The sequence below is a fragment of the Somniosus microcephalus genome, chromosome 8 (genome assembly GCF_052327205.1).
Source record: "Somniosus microcephalus isolate GS21.2 chromosome 8, FLI_Smic_1.0, whole genome shotgun sequence".
In the NCBI taxonomy this organism is placed as follows: domain Eukaryota; kingdom Metazoa; phylum Chordata; class Chondrichthyes; order Squaliformes; family Somniosidae; genus Somniosus; species Somniosus microcephalus.
The window spans coordinates 266265435-266280933 of record NC_140994.1 but is presented as its reverse complement, the minus strand read 5'-3'; the positions used below and the strand labels follow the sequence as shown (position 1 = coordinate 266280933).

Sequence of the window (15499 nt, the reverse complement as noted above, 5' to 3'; positions counted from 1 at the left end):
GAGATCGATAGATTTTTGAACATTAAGGGAATCAAGGGATATGGGGTTAGTGCAGGAAAGTGGCGATGAGGCAGAAGATCAGCCATGATCTTATTGAATGGTGGAGCAGGCTTGAAGGGCCAAATGGCCGACTCCTGCTCCTATTTCTTATGTTCTTATGTTCTTTCACGACCTCAGGACGTCCCAAAGCGCTCTACAGCCAATGAAGTACGCTTTTGAAGTGTAGTCACTGTTGTAATGTAGGAAACGTAGCAGCCAATTTGCGCACAGAAAGCTCCCACAAACAGCAATGTGATAATGACCAGACAACCTGTTTTTCAGTGATGTTGATTAGGAAGGATGTCAAGGCCTTGGAGAGGGGAGCAGAGGAGATTTACTGGAATGGTACCAGGGATGTGAGGGACTTCAGTTGTGTGGAGAGCCTGGAGAAGCTGGGGTTGTTCTCCTCGGAGCAGAGAAGGTTAAGAGGAGGTTTAATAGAGGTGTTCAAAATGATGTCGGGTTTTGAAAGGGTACATAGGGAGAAACTGTTTCCAGTGGCAGGAGGGTCGGTAACCAGAGGATTTAAGGTAATTATCAAAAGAACCAGAGGGGCGATGAGGTGAATTTTTTTTACACAGCGAGTTGTTGTGACCTGGAATGCACTAAAGGAACATTGGCCAATTAATTAACAATTTCAGCATTAAAGAACCATCTTGTATATCCCAGATTCTGAAATAAACCCCCTTCATTTTGTCATTGATTAAGCAAAGAGTCGTATATTACAAGAATTCTCCCCGGTCAGTGTTAACATTGAACAGCCATGTTGTTAACGGTGAAGACCTTGGTTAGATTGTGAAGCAAAGCCCCGACATGGGCGTCGTTGTTACTCCCAGAACCTCCTCACCTTCAGCGACAAAGTCAGCTTCACTAATTCAGATAAAAAGGGACATATTTATAGTTTCCTGCCACGTTAGCTCTGAGCAGCGGCCTCGACCTCACACACCCACCAGTTCCTGAAAACAATCCCACGTTCCGCACTGCGTTAGCTTTTCCGGTTTTCCAGAGTTAAAAGAAAGACTTGCATTTCTCCCGCGCCTTTAACCACCGCAGGACGTCCCAAAGCGCTTTACAGCCAATGAAGTACTTTTTTGGAGTGTGGTCACTGTTGTAATGCGGGAAACGCAGCAGCCAATTTGCGCACAGCAAGCTCCCACAAACAGCAATGTGATAATGACCAGATCATCTGTTTTAGTGATGTTGGTTGAGGGATAAATATTGGCCTCAGGACGCCGGGGAGAACTCCCCCCCTGCCCTGCTCTTCTTCGAAATAGCGGCTGCAGGAACTTTTACACCCACCCGAGAGAGCAGACGGGGCTTCGGTTTAACGTCTCATCCGAAAGACGGCACCTCCGACAGTGCAGCACTCCCTCAGCACTGCACTGCGAGTGTCAGCCTGGATTTTGTGCTCAAGTCTCTGGTGCAAGTTCAGCTTGATTGCTCAAGTTCCATTTTGAGGTCGTTTGTGGGTCACACGGGCCTCCCTCAACGACCCAGCACAGAGTAAGTAACTCCACCTGCTCATTTCTTTCAGTGTCACACTTCTTTATCTCATTCTTCCCTCATTTTCTTTCCCCCCTTTATATTTCTCTTTTTCTCTCACACTCGCAACTTCTCGTGATCTCTCTTTCATCTTCCTCACTGTATCTTCTCTTTTCTCTTTATTGATTTTTCTCCCTGACATTGGCCCAGAAATTCGGGTCGGGGGCTTCCCGCGGGTGCAAGCCCCCGAACTGCACTTACCTAGCGCGCCGGCCATTGAGCTGTGGGCCCGCGTGGGATTCCGATCCTGGGCCTCCTCCAACTGCCGGCGCGCAGTGCTTGCGTATCCCAGGGGCGCAGTTAGTTCGAAGCTTCCCCTGGGATCACGTGGGCCATGGAGAGCCAATGGTAGCAGGGAATGCTTCATTCATAAGTTTGACAGAAGGTATGGAGTAAAAGGTAAAGTAATAAAAAGGGCAAAAGCAGGAACTAAGTGTCACAAAACATCTTTGAAAGTTCTCTATCTGAATGCACGTAGCATTCGTAACAAAATAGACGAGTTAATGGCACAAATAACTACATATGGGTATGATCTTGTGGCCATTACAGAAACATGGCTGTAGGGTGACAATGCCTGGGAATTAAACATACCAGGTTATTTAACGATCAGGAAGGACAGGCAGGAAGGAAGGGGAGGTGGGGTGGCTATGTTAATAAAGGAAGGAATCACTGTAATACAGAGAAATGATATTGGGTCAAAAGATCTGGATAATGAAACAGTTTGGGTGGAGGTAAGGAATAATAAGGGGAAAAAAACACTAGTGGGCGTAGTCTATAGGCCTCCGAACAGTGGCAACTCTGTTGGACGGAGTATCAATCAGGAAATAGTTGAGGCTTGTAATAAGGGAACATCTATAATTATGGGGGATTTTAACTATCATATTAATTGGACAAATCAAATTGGGCAGGGCTGCCTTGAGGATGAGTTCATTGAGTGTATTAGGGATGGGTTTCTTGAGCAGTATGTAACTGAACCGACCAGGGGGCAAGCAACCTTAGATCTGGTCCTGTGTAACAAGACGGGATTAATTAAAAATGTCCTAGTAAAGGATCCCCTTGGAATGAGTGACCATAACATGGTTGAATTCCATATTCAATTAGAGGGTGAGAAGGTTGGATCTCAAACAAGCATGCTAAGCTTGAATAAAGGAGACTATGAAGGAATGAGAGCGGAATTGAGTAGAGTGGATTGGGAAAATAGATTAAAGGGTAAGACGATACATGATCAGTGGTGTACATTTAAGGAGTTATTTTACAACTTCCAAAAAAAATATATTCCACTGAGAAGAAAAGGGTGTAAAAGAAAAGACAGCCATCCGTGGCTAAGTAAAGAAATTAAGGATAGTATTCGACTAAAAACAAGGGCATATAAGGTAGCCAAATCTAGTGGGAGGATAGAGGATTGGGAAAACTTTAAAAGACAGCAAAAAATAACAAAAAGATTGATTAAGAAAGGGAAGATAGATTATGAACGTAAATTAGCAAAAAATATAAAAACAGATAGTAAGAGTTTTTATAGTTATATAAAAAGAAAAAGGGTGGCTAAAGTAAATGTTGGTCCCTTAGAGGATGAGACCGGGAAATTAATGATGGGAAATATGGAGATGGCAAAAACACTGAATGAATATTTTACATCAGTCTTTACAGTAGAAGACACTAAGGATATCCCAACACTGGACAAACAGGGGGCTAAAGGGGGGGAGGAGCTAAACACGATCAAAATCACTAAGGAAGTGGTACTCAGTAAAATAATGGGACTCAAGGCGGATAAATCACCTGGACCTGATGGCTTACATCCTAGGGTCTTGAGGGAAGTGGCGGTAGGGATTGTGGATGCATTGGTAATAATTTTCCAAAACTCCCTGGACTCGGCAAAGGTCCCGGCAGACTGGAAAACTGCAAATGTAACACCCTTATTTAAAAAGGGCAGTAGACAGAAGGCTGGAAACTATAGACCGGTTAGCCTAACATCTGTGGTAGGTAAAATTTTGGAGTCCATTATTAAGGAGACAGTAACAGGACATTTGGATAATCATAATTTAATAGGACAAAGTCAGCATGGTTTTATGAAGGGGAAGTCATGTTTGACAAATTTGCTGGAGTTCTTTGAGGAAGTAACGTATAGGGTGGATAAAGGGGAACCAGTGGACGTAGTGTATTTAGACTTCCAAAAGGCATTTGACAAGGTGCCACACAAAAGATTATTGCTTAAGATAAAAAATCACGGGATTGGGGGTAATATTCTGGCATGGATAGAGGATTGGCTATCTAACAGAAGGCAGAGAGTTGGGATAAATGGTTCATTCTCAGACTGGCAATCAGTAACTAGTGGTGTTCCACAGGGGTCAGTGCTGGGTCCCCAACTCTTTACAATCTATATTAACGATTTGGAGGAGGGGACCGAGTGTAACATATCAAAGTTTGCAGATGATACTAAGATGGGAGGGAAAGTAGTGAGTGAGGAGGACATAAAAAACCTGCAAGGGGACATAGACAGGCTAAGTAAGGGGGCAGAGATTTGGCAGATGGAATACAATACTGGAAAGTGTGAGGTTATGCACTTTGGCAGGAAAAATCGTAGAGCAAGTTATTATCTTAATGGCAAGAAACTGGAAAGTCCTGGTGCACGAAACTCAAAAGGTTAGTATGCAGGTGCAGCAAGTGATTAAGAAGGCCAATGGATTGTTGGCTTTCATTGCTAGGGGGATAGAATATAAAAATAGGGAGGTATTGCTTCAGTTGTACAAGGTATTGGTGAGACCGCACCTGGAATACTGCGTACAGTTTTGGTGTCCATACTTAAGAAAGGACATACTTGCTCTCGAGCCAGTACAAAGAAGGTTCACTCGGTTAATCCCGGGGATGAGGGGATGGACATATGAGGAGAGGTTGAGTAGATTGGGACTCTACTCATTGGAGTTCAGAAGAATGAGAGGCGATCTTATTGAAACATATAAGATTGTGAAGGGGTTGGATCGGGTGGAAGCGGGGAAGATGTTCCCGATGATGGGTGAAACTAGAACTAGGGGGCATAGTCTTAGAATAAGGGGCTGCTCTTTCAAAACTGAGATGAGGAGGAACTACTTCACTCAGAGGGTGGTAGGTCCATGGAATATGCTACCCCAAAAAGCTGTAGAAGCTACATCATTACATAAATTTAAAACAGAAATAGACAGTTTCCTAGAAGTAAAGGGAATTAAAGGTTACGGGGAGCGGGCAGGAATTTGGACATGAGTCTAGGTTCGGATCGGTCATGGCCCTGTGGGTAGCGGAGCGGGCCCAGGGGCCGTGTAGCCTGATCCTGCTCCTATTTTGTGTGTCTAATTCTGTTAGATTCAGGAGCTGGTTCTGGGATAGTGGATTGGCGGTTAGGATCAGATCAGCCATGATCTTATTGAATGGCGGAGCAGGCTCGAGGGGCCGATTGGCCTACTCCTGCTCCTATTTCTTATGTTCTTATGTTCTTATGTAGGAAGGGCTGTCAAACCTATAAATACTATAAGCCCCAAAACATGACTAAAACTTCAAATAAATTTTAAAAAAAAAATCACATTTTTAAATTAAACTATAAATTACATGAAATAACTATTTTAAACAATAATTTAAATTTTTGAAAAAATTAATTACATTTTCTAACGGGGCTAAAAATAAACTTACCTTTCTTTTTTAAAAATAAAAAACCTGTGGAAAAAATGTTTTAATTTTAATTAATTCACCACTTACCTTGTTAAAAGCAGGCCTTGTGCCTGCTTTTTAAAAGTGTAACTTTTGGAGACTTACCCTCCCGGAGAAACCGGCAAAAAAAATGTAAGTTCGATGCGCACGCGCTGCCTCTCCGGCGCACGCGTTCGACCTCTCAACCCCTTCCTTTAAGGGAACGGAAGTTCCGGTTTTCCGTGCATGCGCAGTGCATGCACGAAACCGGCACTTCCGTTGGGCCTACACGTGAGTACCCAGCGCGTACTCACCCGTGGGGACCCGAATTTCTGGGCCATTGTCTCTCCCTCATGTTCTCTCTCTCTCTCTTAGTTTCTCTTCCTCTCATGTTCTCTTTTTCTCCGACTTTCTCTCTCGCTCACATATCCGGTGCTGGTTGGCTCTGAATTTAGACTCACAGACGCATGGACTCTATCTCTTGAGGGGCACTGCTGGGAAGGAGGATGACTGGTGTACGCGTGTCGGCCACTTAGTTTCCTGTCCAAGTAATGATGCAGTGACTCAGAGAGATCTCACGGGTCATGAGATCAGTCCCAGTGTTTTCATAAGAATATAAGAATTAGGAGCAGGAGTCGGCCATATGGCCCCTCGAGCCTGCTCCGCCATTCAATGAGATCATGGCTGATCATCGACCTCAACTCCACTTTCCCGCCCGATCCCCATACCCCTTGATTCCCCGAGAGTCCAAAAATCTATTGATCTCAGCCATTAATACTTTTTAAAATTCATTTATGGGATGTGGGCGTCGCTGGCAATGCTAGCATTTATTGCCCATCCCTAGTTGCCCTCGAGAAGGAGGTGGTGAGCAGCCTTCTTGAACCGCTGCAGTCCGTGTGGTGAAGGTGCTCCCACAGTGCTGTTAGGGAGGGAGTTCCAGGATTTTGACCCAGCGACGATGAAGGATCGGCGATATACTTCTAAGTCAGGATGGTGTGTGACCAGGAGGGGAACTTGGAGGTGGTGGTGTTCCCATGCACCTGCTGCCCTTGTCCTTCTAGGTGGAAGAGGTCACGGGTTTGGGAGGTGCTGCCAAAGAAGCCTTGGCGGGTTTCTGCAGTGCATCTTGTAGATGGTGCACACTGCAGCCACGGTACGCCGATGGTGGAGGGAGTGAATGTTTAAGGTGGTGGATGGGGTGCCAATCAAGCGGGCTGCTTTGTCCTGGATGGTGTCGAGCTTCTTGAGTGTTGTTGGAGCTGCACTCATCCAGGCAAGTGGAGAGTATTCCATCACACTCCTTACTCGTGCCTTGTAGATGGTGGAAAGGCTTTGGGGAGTCAGGAGGTGAGACACTCGCCACAGAATACCTAGCCTCTGACCTGCTCTTGTTGCCACAGTATTAATGTGGCTGGTCCAGTTACGTTTCTGGTTAATGGTGACCCCCAGGATGTTGATAGTGGGGGATTCGGCAATGGTAATGCCATTGAATGTCAAGGGGAGGTGGTTAGACTCTCGCTTGTTGGAGATAGTCATTGCCTGGCACTTCTGTGGCACGAATGTTACCTGCCACTTATCAGCCCAAGCATAAACGTCGTCCAGGTCTTGTTGCATGCGGGCATGGACTGCTTCATTATCTGTGGAGTTGTGAATGGTGCTGAACACTGTGCAGTCATCAGCGAACATCCCCATTTCTGACCTTGTGTTGGAGGGAAGGTCATTGATGAAGCAGCTGAAGATTGGTTGGGCCTTGGACACTGCCCTGAGGAACTCCTGCAGCGATGTCCTGGGGCTGTGATGATTGACCTGCAACCACCACAACCATCTTCCTTTGTGCTAGGTATGACTCCAGCCAGTGGAGCATTTTCCCCCTGATTCCCATTGACTTCAGTTTTACTAGGGCTCCTTGATGCCAGACTCGGTCAAATGCTGCCTTGATGTCAAGGGCAGTCACTCTCACCTCACCTCTGTCCATGTTTGGACCAAGGCTGTAATGAGGTCGGGAGCCGAGTGATCTTGGCGGAACCCAAACTGGGCATGAGTGAGCAGGTTATTGGTGAGTAAGTGCCGCTTGATAGCACTGTCGACGACACCTTCCATCACTTTGCTGATGATTGAGAGTAGACTGATGGGGGTGGTAATTGGCCGGGTTGGATCTGTCCTGCTTTTTGTGGACAGGACATACCTGGGCAGTTTTCCACATTGTCGGATAGATGCCAGTGTTGTAGCTGTACTGGAACAGCTTGGCTAGAGGCGCGGCTAGTTCTGCAGCGCAAGTCTTCAGCACGATAGCCGGGATGTTGTCGGGGCCCATAGCCTTTGCTGTATCCAGTGCGCTCAGCCGTTTCGTGATATCACATGGAGTGAATCGAATTGGCTGAAGACTGGCTTCTGTGATGGTGGGGACCTCGGGAGTAGGCCGATATGGCTCATCCACTCGGCACTTCTGGCTGAAGTTGGTTGCAAACGCTTCATCCTTGTCTTTTGCACTGACGTGCTGGGCTCCACCATCATTGAGGATGGGGATATCCTTGGAGCCTCCTCCTCCCGTTAGTTGTTTAATGGTCCACTACCATTCACGACTGGATGTGGCAGGACTGCAGAGCTTTGATCTGATCCATTGATTGTGGGATCGCTTAGCCCTGCCTATAGCATGCTGCTTCTGCTTTTTAGCATGCATGTTGTCCTGTGTTGCAGCTTCCCCAGGTTGGCACCTCATTTTTAGGTATGCCTGGTGCTGCTCCTGGCATGCTCTTCTACACTCGTCGTTGAACCAGGGTTGGTCCCCTGGCTTGGCGGTAATGGTAGAGTGAGGGATATGCCGGGCCATGAGGTTACAGATTGTGGTGGAATACAATTCTGCTGCTGCTGATGGCCCCCAGCGCCTCATGGATGCCTAGTTTTGAGCTGCTAAATCTGTTCTGAATCTATCCCATTTAGCACGGTGGTAGTCCCACACAACATGATGGAGGGTGTCCTCAGTGTGAAGACGGGACTTCGTCTCCACAATGACTGTGCGGTGGTCACTGCTGCCAATGCTGTCATGGACAGATGCATCTGCGATAGGTAGATTGGTGAGGATGAGGTCAAGTAGGTTTTTCCCTCATGTTGGTTCACTCACCACCTGTCGCAGGCCCAGACTGGCAGTTATGTCCTTCAGGACTTGGCCAGCTCGGTCAGTAGTGGTGCTACGAGCCACTCTTGGTGATGGACATTGAAGTCCCCCACCCAGAGTACATTCTGTTCCCTTGCTACTCTCAGTGCTTCTTCCAAGTGGTGTTCAACATGGAGGAGTGCTGATTCATCAGCTGAGGGAGGGCGGTAGCTGGTAATCAGCAGGAGGTTTCCTTGCCCATGCTTGACCTGAAGCCATGAGACTTCATGGGGTCCCGAGTCAATGTTGAGGACTCCCAGGGCCACTCCTTCCCGACTGTATACCACTGTGCCACCACCCCTGGTGGGTCTGTCCTGCCGGTGGGACAGGACATACCCAGGGATGGTGATGGAGGAGTATGGGACATTGGCTGAAAGGTATGATTCTGTGAGTATGACTATGTCAGGCTGTTGCTTGACTAGTCTGTGGGACAGCTCACCCAATTTTGGCACAAGTCCCCAGATGTTGGTGAGGAGGACTTTGCAGGGTCGACTGGGCTGGGTGTGCCGTTGTCGTGTCCATAGCCGGTGCCGAGGTCGATGCCAGGTGGTCCGTCCGGTTTTACTCTTATTATTTTGGTTCGTAGTGATTAGTTACAACTGAGAGACTTGCTAGGCCATTTCAGAGGGCAGTTAAGAGTCAACCACATTGCTCAAAGACTCAGCATTCACAGCCCTCTGAGTGAAGAAATTCCTCCTCATCTCAGTCCTAAATGGCTGACCCGTTATTCTGAGACTGTGACCGCTGGTTCTAGACTCTCCAGCCAGGGGGAAACAATGGCCCAGAAATTCGGGTCCCCATGAGTGAGTACGCGCGGGGTACTCACCCGTAGGCCAACGAAAGTGCCGGTTTCGTGCATGCACTGCGCATGCGCGGGAAACCGGAACTTCCGTTCCCTTGAAAGGGGTTCAGAGGTCGAACGCGTGCGCCGGAGAGGCAGCGCGTGCGCATCGAACTTACGTTTTTTTTCCAGGTTTTTCCGGGAGGGTAAGTCTCCAGCAGTTACACTTTTAAAAAGCAGGCGTAAGGCCTGCTTTTAACAAGGTAAGTGGTGAATTATTTAAAATTAAAACATTTTTTCCACAGGTTTATTATTTTTAAATACTTTAAAGAAAGGTAAGTTTATTTTTAGCCCCGTTAGAAAATGTAATTAATTTTTTCAAAAATTTAAATTATTGTTTAAAATAGTTATTTCATGTAATTTATAGTTATTTTTAAAAGGTGATTAAAAAAAATGTATTTGAGGTTTTAGTGATGTTTTGGGGCTTTTATAGGTTTGACAGCTCTTCCTGTCAAATTTATGAATGAAGCATTCCCTGCCCTCCGATTGGCTCTCCATGGCCCACGTGATCCCAGGGGACGCTTCGAACTAAAAAGGTGACTCAACCGTGGATAACGAGGGAAATTAGGGACAGCATAAAATCAAAAAAAAGGGCATATCAACTGGCAAAAAAAAGCACCAGACCGGAAGATTGGGGGCAGTACAGGATACAGCAAAAGAGGACAAAGGGATTAATCAGGAAGGGGAAAATAGAATACGAAAGTAAACTTGCAGCAAACATAAAGACAGACTGCAAAAGCTTTTATCGGTATATCAGGAGGAAAAGACTGGTAAAATCCCAAGTCGGTCCCTTGCAGTCCGATTCGGGAGAATATATAATGGAGAATAAGGAAATGGCAGACCAATTAAACTCATACTTTGGTTCTGTATTCACAAAGGAGGACACAAATAACCTCCCAGGAATATCGGCAAACATAGGGACTAATGAGAGGGAGGAGCTGACAGAAATTAGTATCTCTAGGGATATGGTGTTGGGTAAGTTGAGGGGACTGAAGGCCGACAAATCCCCGGGGCCTGATAAACTACATCCTAGGGTACTTAAGGAGGTGGCCCTGGAGATAGCAGATGCTCTAAGGATCATCTTCCGGAACTCCATTGACTCGGGAACAGTACCCGTGGATTGGAGGGTAGCTAATGTTACCCCAATATTTAAAAAGGGGGGTAGAGAGAAAGCAGGGAATTATAGACCAGTAAGCCTTACATCGGTTGTGGGCAAAATGCTAGAGTCCATTATTAAGGATAAAATAGCGGAGCACTTGACAAATGGGGAAAGGATCGGACAGAGTCAACATGGATTTACAAAGGGTAAATCGTGTTTGACTAATCTGCTGGAATTTTTTGAGGAAGTAACTGGTAAAATAGATGGGGGAGAGCCAGTGGATGTGGTGTACCTTGACTTCCAGAAAGCCTTCGATAAGGTTCCACACAAAAGATTATCATGCAAAATTAAGGCTCATGGAATTGGGGGCAAAGTATTAACGTGGATAGAGAACTGGCTGGCGGATAGAAAACAGAGAGTTGGAATAAACGGCTCGTTTTCGGAGTGGCAGGCAGTGACCAGCGGGGTGCCGCAAGGATCTGTCCTGGGACCCCAGCTGTTCACAATATATATAAATGATCTGGATCAGGGAATTGGATGCAATATTTCCAAATTCGCTGATGACACTAAACTAGGAGGAGGGGTGGGCTCTGATGAGGATGTCAGGAGGCTACAGTGCGATTTGGACAGGTTGGGGGAATGGGCGGATACGTGGCAGATGCACTATAATGTGGATAAATGCGAGGTTATCCACTTTGGGGGTAAAAACAGGAGGGTAGATTATTATCTAAATGGCAATAGATTGGGAGATGGGGAAGTGCAGAGGGACCTGGGTGTTCTTGTGCACCAGTCACTGAAGGAGAGCATGCAGGTGCAACAGGCGATTAAGAAGGCAAATGGTATGTTGGCCTTCATATCAAGGGGGTTCGAGTATAGGAATAGGGATACCTTACTACAGCTGTACAAGGTGCTGGTGAGACCGCATCTGGAGTATTGTGTACAGTTTTGGTCGCCCCATCTGCGGAAGGATGTTCTTGCCATGGAAAGAGTGCAACGGCGATTCACCAGGCTGATACCTGGAATGGCGGGAATGACCTACGAAGAGAGATTAAATAGTTTGGGCTTGTACTCACTGGAGTTTAGAAGATTGAGAGGGGATCTCATCGAAACATATAAAATTATGGCAGGCCTGGACAGGCTGAATTCAGAGAGAATGTTTCCAATGGCCGGGGAGCACAGAACCAGGGGCCACAGTCTAAAAATAGCGGGCAAATCATTTAAAACAGAGATGAGGAAGAATTTCTTCACTCAAAGAGTGGTGAGCCTGTGGAATTCCCTGCCACAGAGGGCTGTGAAGGCTAATTCAATAAATATTTTCAAGAGAGAATTGGATATATTTCTGAAGGCTAAGGGGATTAAGGGTTATGGAGAAAAGGCGGGGACGGGGTACTGAACTGGTAAGATCAGCTATGATCTCAGACGAAGATCAGCCATGATCTCATTGAATGGCGGAGCAGGCTCGAAGGGCCGAATGGCCTACTCCTGTTCCTATCTCTATGTTTCTATGTTTCTATGAACTAACTGCGCCCCTGGGATACACAAGCACTGTGCACCGGCAGTTGGAGGAGGCCCAGGACCGGAATCCCACGGGGCCCTACAGCTCAACGGCCGGCGCGCTAGGTAAGTGCAGGTCGGGGGCTTACACCCGCGGGAAGCCCCCGACCCGCATTTCTGGGCCAATCTCTCAGCATCTACCCTGTCAATCCCCTTCAGAATTTTATGAGAATTTTCAACTTGACTCCTGCAGATTTGGATGCCACAGTGACATCATATCAATCGGAATGGTGCATTGCAGCAGGGGTTAAAGTTTCCATGGTTTTGACACCCGAACTCCAGGATCAATCAGCTCCATTGTTAAAACCTCAAGTGTCAAATGGTAACTGCTATGTGATGGCATGAGGCTATTCGAAGCTGGCATGAGGCAGCTTTGCAACATCAGAGCAGCTGTGACATCATAAGGTGATGTGAAACATGTTGATGCAATGAGTTGTTTATTTGAATCAACCCCTCACTTTTCACCATTTCTTTCCTCACCGCTTTAAGCTGCCTCTGCAACATGTGCTGTCACCTGAAGCACATCTCACCGGGGCAGACTGTTCATGAAGCTTTGTCAATGAGACTCCATCTCACACTAACAGAAAGTTCCAGAAGAGCAGGTCAGGTAGAAATGTTATCTTCATTTTTTTTTGTGTGTGTGAAAATATTTATGCTTATCGAGGTGAGAGATGCTATGCTGGAGGATGGGACACCTTCCATACATATACTATCAGCATCAAACACTCCCAGGGCTGGTACAGCACGGGGTTAGATACAGAGTAAAGCTCCCTCTACACTGTCCCATCAAACACTTCCAGGGCAGGTACGGCACGGGTTGGATACAGAGTAAAGCTCCCTCTACACTGTCCCATCAAACACTCCTGGGGCTGGTGCAGCACGGGTTAGATACAGAGTAAAGCTCCCTCTACACTGTCCCATCAAACACTCCCAGGGCTGGTACAGCACGGGTTAGATACAGAGTAAAGCTCCCTCTACACTGTCCCATCAAACATTCCCAGGGCAGGTACAGCACGGGTTAGATACAGAGTAAAGCTCCCTCTACAGTGTCCTATCAAACACTCCCAGGGCAGGTACAGCAGGGGTTAGATACAGAGTAAAGCTCCCTCTACACTGTCCCATCAAACACTCCCAGGGCTGGTACAGCACGGGTTAGATACAGAGTAAAGCTCCCTCTACACTGTCCCATCAAACACTCCTAGGGCAGGTACAGCACGGGTTAGATACAGAGTAAAGCTCCCTCTACACTGTCCCATCAAACACTCCTAGGGCTGGTACAGCACAGGTTAGATACACTTTTACGCACTATTTTCTGGCGTAACAGCTCCAATCTCAGACGGGCAACCCTTCCTACACCACAACGGGGAAAATCAGCCTAGGCTCCTGTTGCTGGCCATGATCCAGTGACTCTTACTGGAAGTTGTACGCGTGTGTGTGTCGAGTGAGGACAGCATTGGGTTCCACCAAGCTGCCTTGGAGGGAGTGCAGCGTAGGTTTACCAGAATGATACCTGGACTCCAAGGGTCAAATTACCAGGAGAGATTTAACAAACTAGGGTTGTAGTCCCTTGTAATTAGAAGATTAAAGGGGTGATTTGATCAAAGCTTTCAAGATATTAAGGGGAACAGATAGGGTAGATAGAGAGAAACTATTTCCGCTGGTTGGAGATTCTAGGACTAGTGGGGCATCGTCTAAAAATTAGAGCCAGACCTTTCAGGAGTGAAATTAGGAAACACTTCTACACACAAAGGGTGGGAGAAGTTTGGAACTCTCTACCGCAAATTGCAATTGTTGCTGGGTCAATTGTTAATTTTAAATCTGAGATTGATAGGTTTCTGTTAACCAAAGGCATTAAGGGATATGGGCCAAAGGTGGGTGGATGGAGTTAGGTCGCAGATCTGATTGAATGGCGAAACAGGCTCGAGGGGCTGAATGGCCTCCTCCTGTCCCTGTGTTCCTATGGTGGAATAACCTGACGCCACTCCTGCTCAGCTTGACACGTGACACTGCGTACACATGTGTAAAAGCGAAGAAGAATTCGCACTGGTTAGAAAACTGAGGCCTTTTGTGGAAAGGGTGCCGTGAAAATCCTTTCGAGTGTCTGAGTAATCGTCTCCCCTTTAACGATTATTGTCTAGCGCTGCTGAATGGAACAACTACTCCTCGACTTTAAGCACTTTTTTGACCGTGTTAAGACCTTTCTCGAACTGCACCCACTGCCTTGCAGATGTAAATTTAATCCCAGGAGGTGCCCCCCACGCAGCCACGCGCCCGTTTCTTCACTGTACTTGCTGGACTACGACCGCAGGATTGCCGAGCTCGGACTGGAGCACGAGCCCCCTGCTCTCCAAGTCAGTGGGCAGAGGTTGACCTTCAAGAGAGGAAGGTGGGTGTCTCAGTCCTGTAATGGCCTCTTTCCCTCAAGCCAGAGCGACCTGGTGAAGAGTGCCAGGGAAAGGAACCGGATGCTCCAGGAGCAGAACAACGTCCTGGAACTGAAGCTGGAATTGGTGATGGACATGTTGACCGAGACCACAGCCAACCTCCTGCTGCACGAAGAGGATGAGGGAGGGGCGGCGGACCAGGAGGAAAAGGAAGAGGTGGGGGAGGAGGAGGAGGAGGAGGAGGAAGAGGAGGAGGAGGAAGAGGAGAAGAAAGCAGGTCTAAAGAAACTTCCAAAGCGGCCAAACCAATATGAAGTGGATTTGAGTGACTTTGATTATGACGAGGAGATGCTGCCAACTCAACGCGGCTACAAATACGCAACACCGCCAGCATCAACGGAAGACGAAAGTGATTATTCAGTGCCGTTAAATACAAAGGTTATCCCCAGGAAGCCTCAAGACAAGGCCAAACGTTGTCCGATGAAAATTGCAGCGGCAGCAAAGCCGAGAGCACGGCCCCACAACCGGCCAACTTCGAGGCCCGAGGCCACGCTCCCACCAAAGACCAGGTCCTCCCCGAAGGTTTGCCGACTTGAGCTGGAGCCAGAGCCAAAACGCAAGACGCGCCCGACACGCCGAGCGGAAGCCAAACCCAAAGCCAAACCCAAACCCAAAGCCAAAGCCAAAGCCACTAAACAAGCAGACGGAATTTGCCCCATGAGGTTATGAATGCGGGGCCTCCTCCTCCCGCCACTGAAGGGGACTGTGGACCAGCTGCTTTGTGAGTTCTCCCTTTAACCGTTTGATGATTATCTGGTGACAAAATAAAAAACATAAAGATACTGATTTTTCTTTTAAAAAAAAATTAATTTAAGGGGATTTTTTTAATGGAGGTTTTCGAAATCATGATCGAGTAGATCAGGAGAAACTGTTCCCACTGGCAGGAGGGTCGGTAACCAGCGGACACAGATTTAAGGTGATTGGGAAAAGAACCAGAGTGGAGATGAGGAATGTTTTTACGCAGCGAGTTGTTGTGATCTGGAACGCGCTGCCTGAAAGGGCGGTGGAAGCAGATTCAATAGTAACTTGCAAAAGGCAATTGGATAAATACTTGAAGCAGAGAAAATTGCAGGGCTGTGGGGAAAGAGCAGGGGGGAGTGGGACTAATTGGAGAGCTCTTTCAAAGAGCCGGCACAGGCACGATGGGCCAAATGGCCTCCTCCTGTGCGCTA

The 15499-nt window shown here is 47.3% G+C and overlaps 1 protein-coding gene across 1 annotated transcript; it reads left to right on the top strand.

Annotated features, from left to right (window-relative positions):
- Nucleotides 1-13945: 13945 nt before the first annotated feature.
- Nucleotides 13946-15084, top strand: LOC147114376 (uncharacterized). Its single transcript, XM_085994077.1, has one exon. The coding sequence runs from the start codon at nt 14031-14033 to the stop codon at nt 14994-14996; it is 966 nt and encodes a 321-aa protein (XP_085850203.1). The 5' UTR covers nt 13946-14030; the 3' UTR covers nt 14997-15084.
- The last annotated feature ends 415 nt before the right edge of the window (nt 15085-15499 follow it).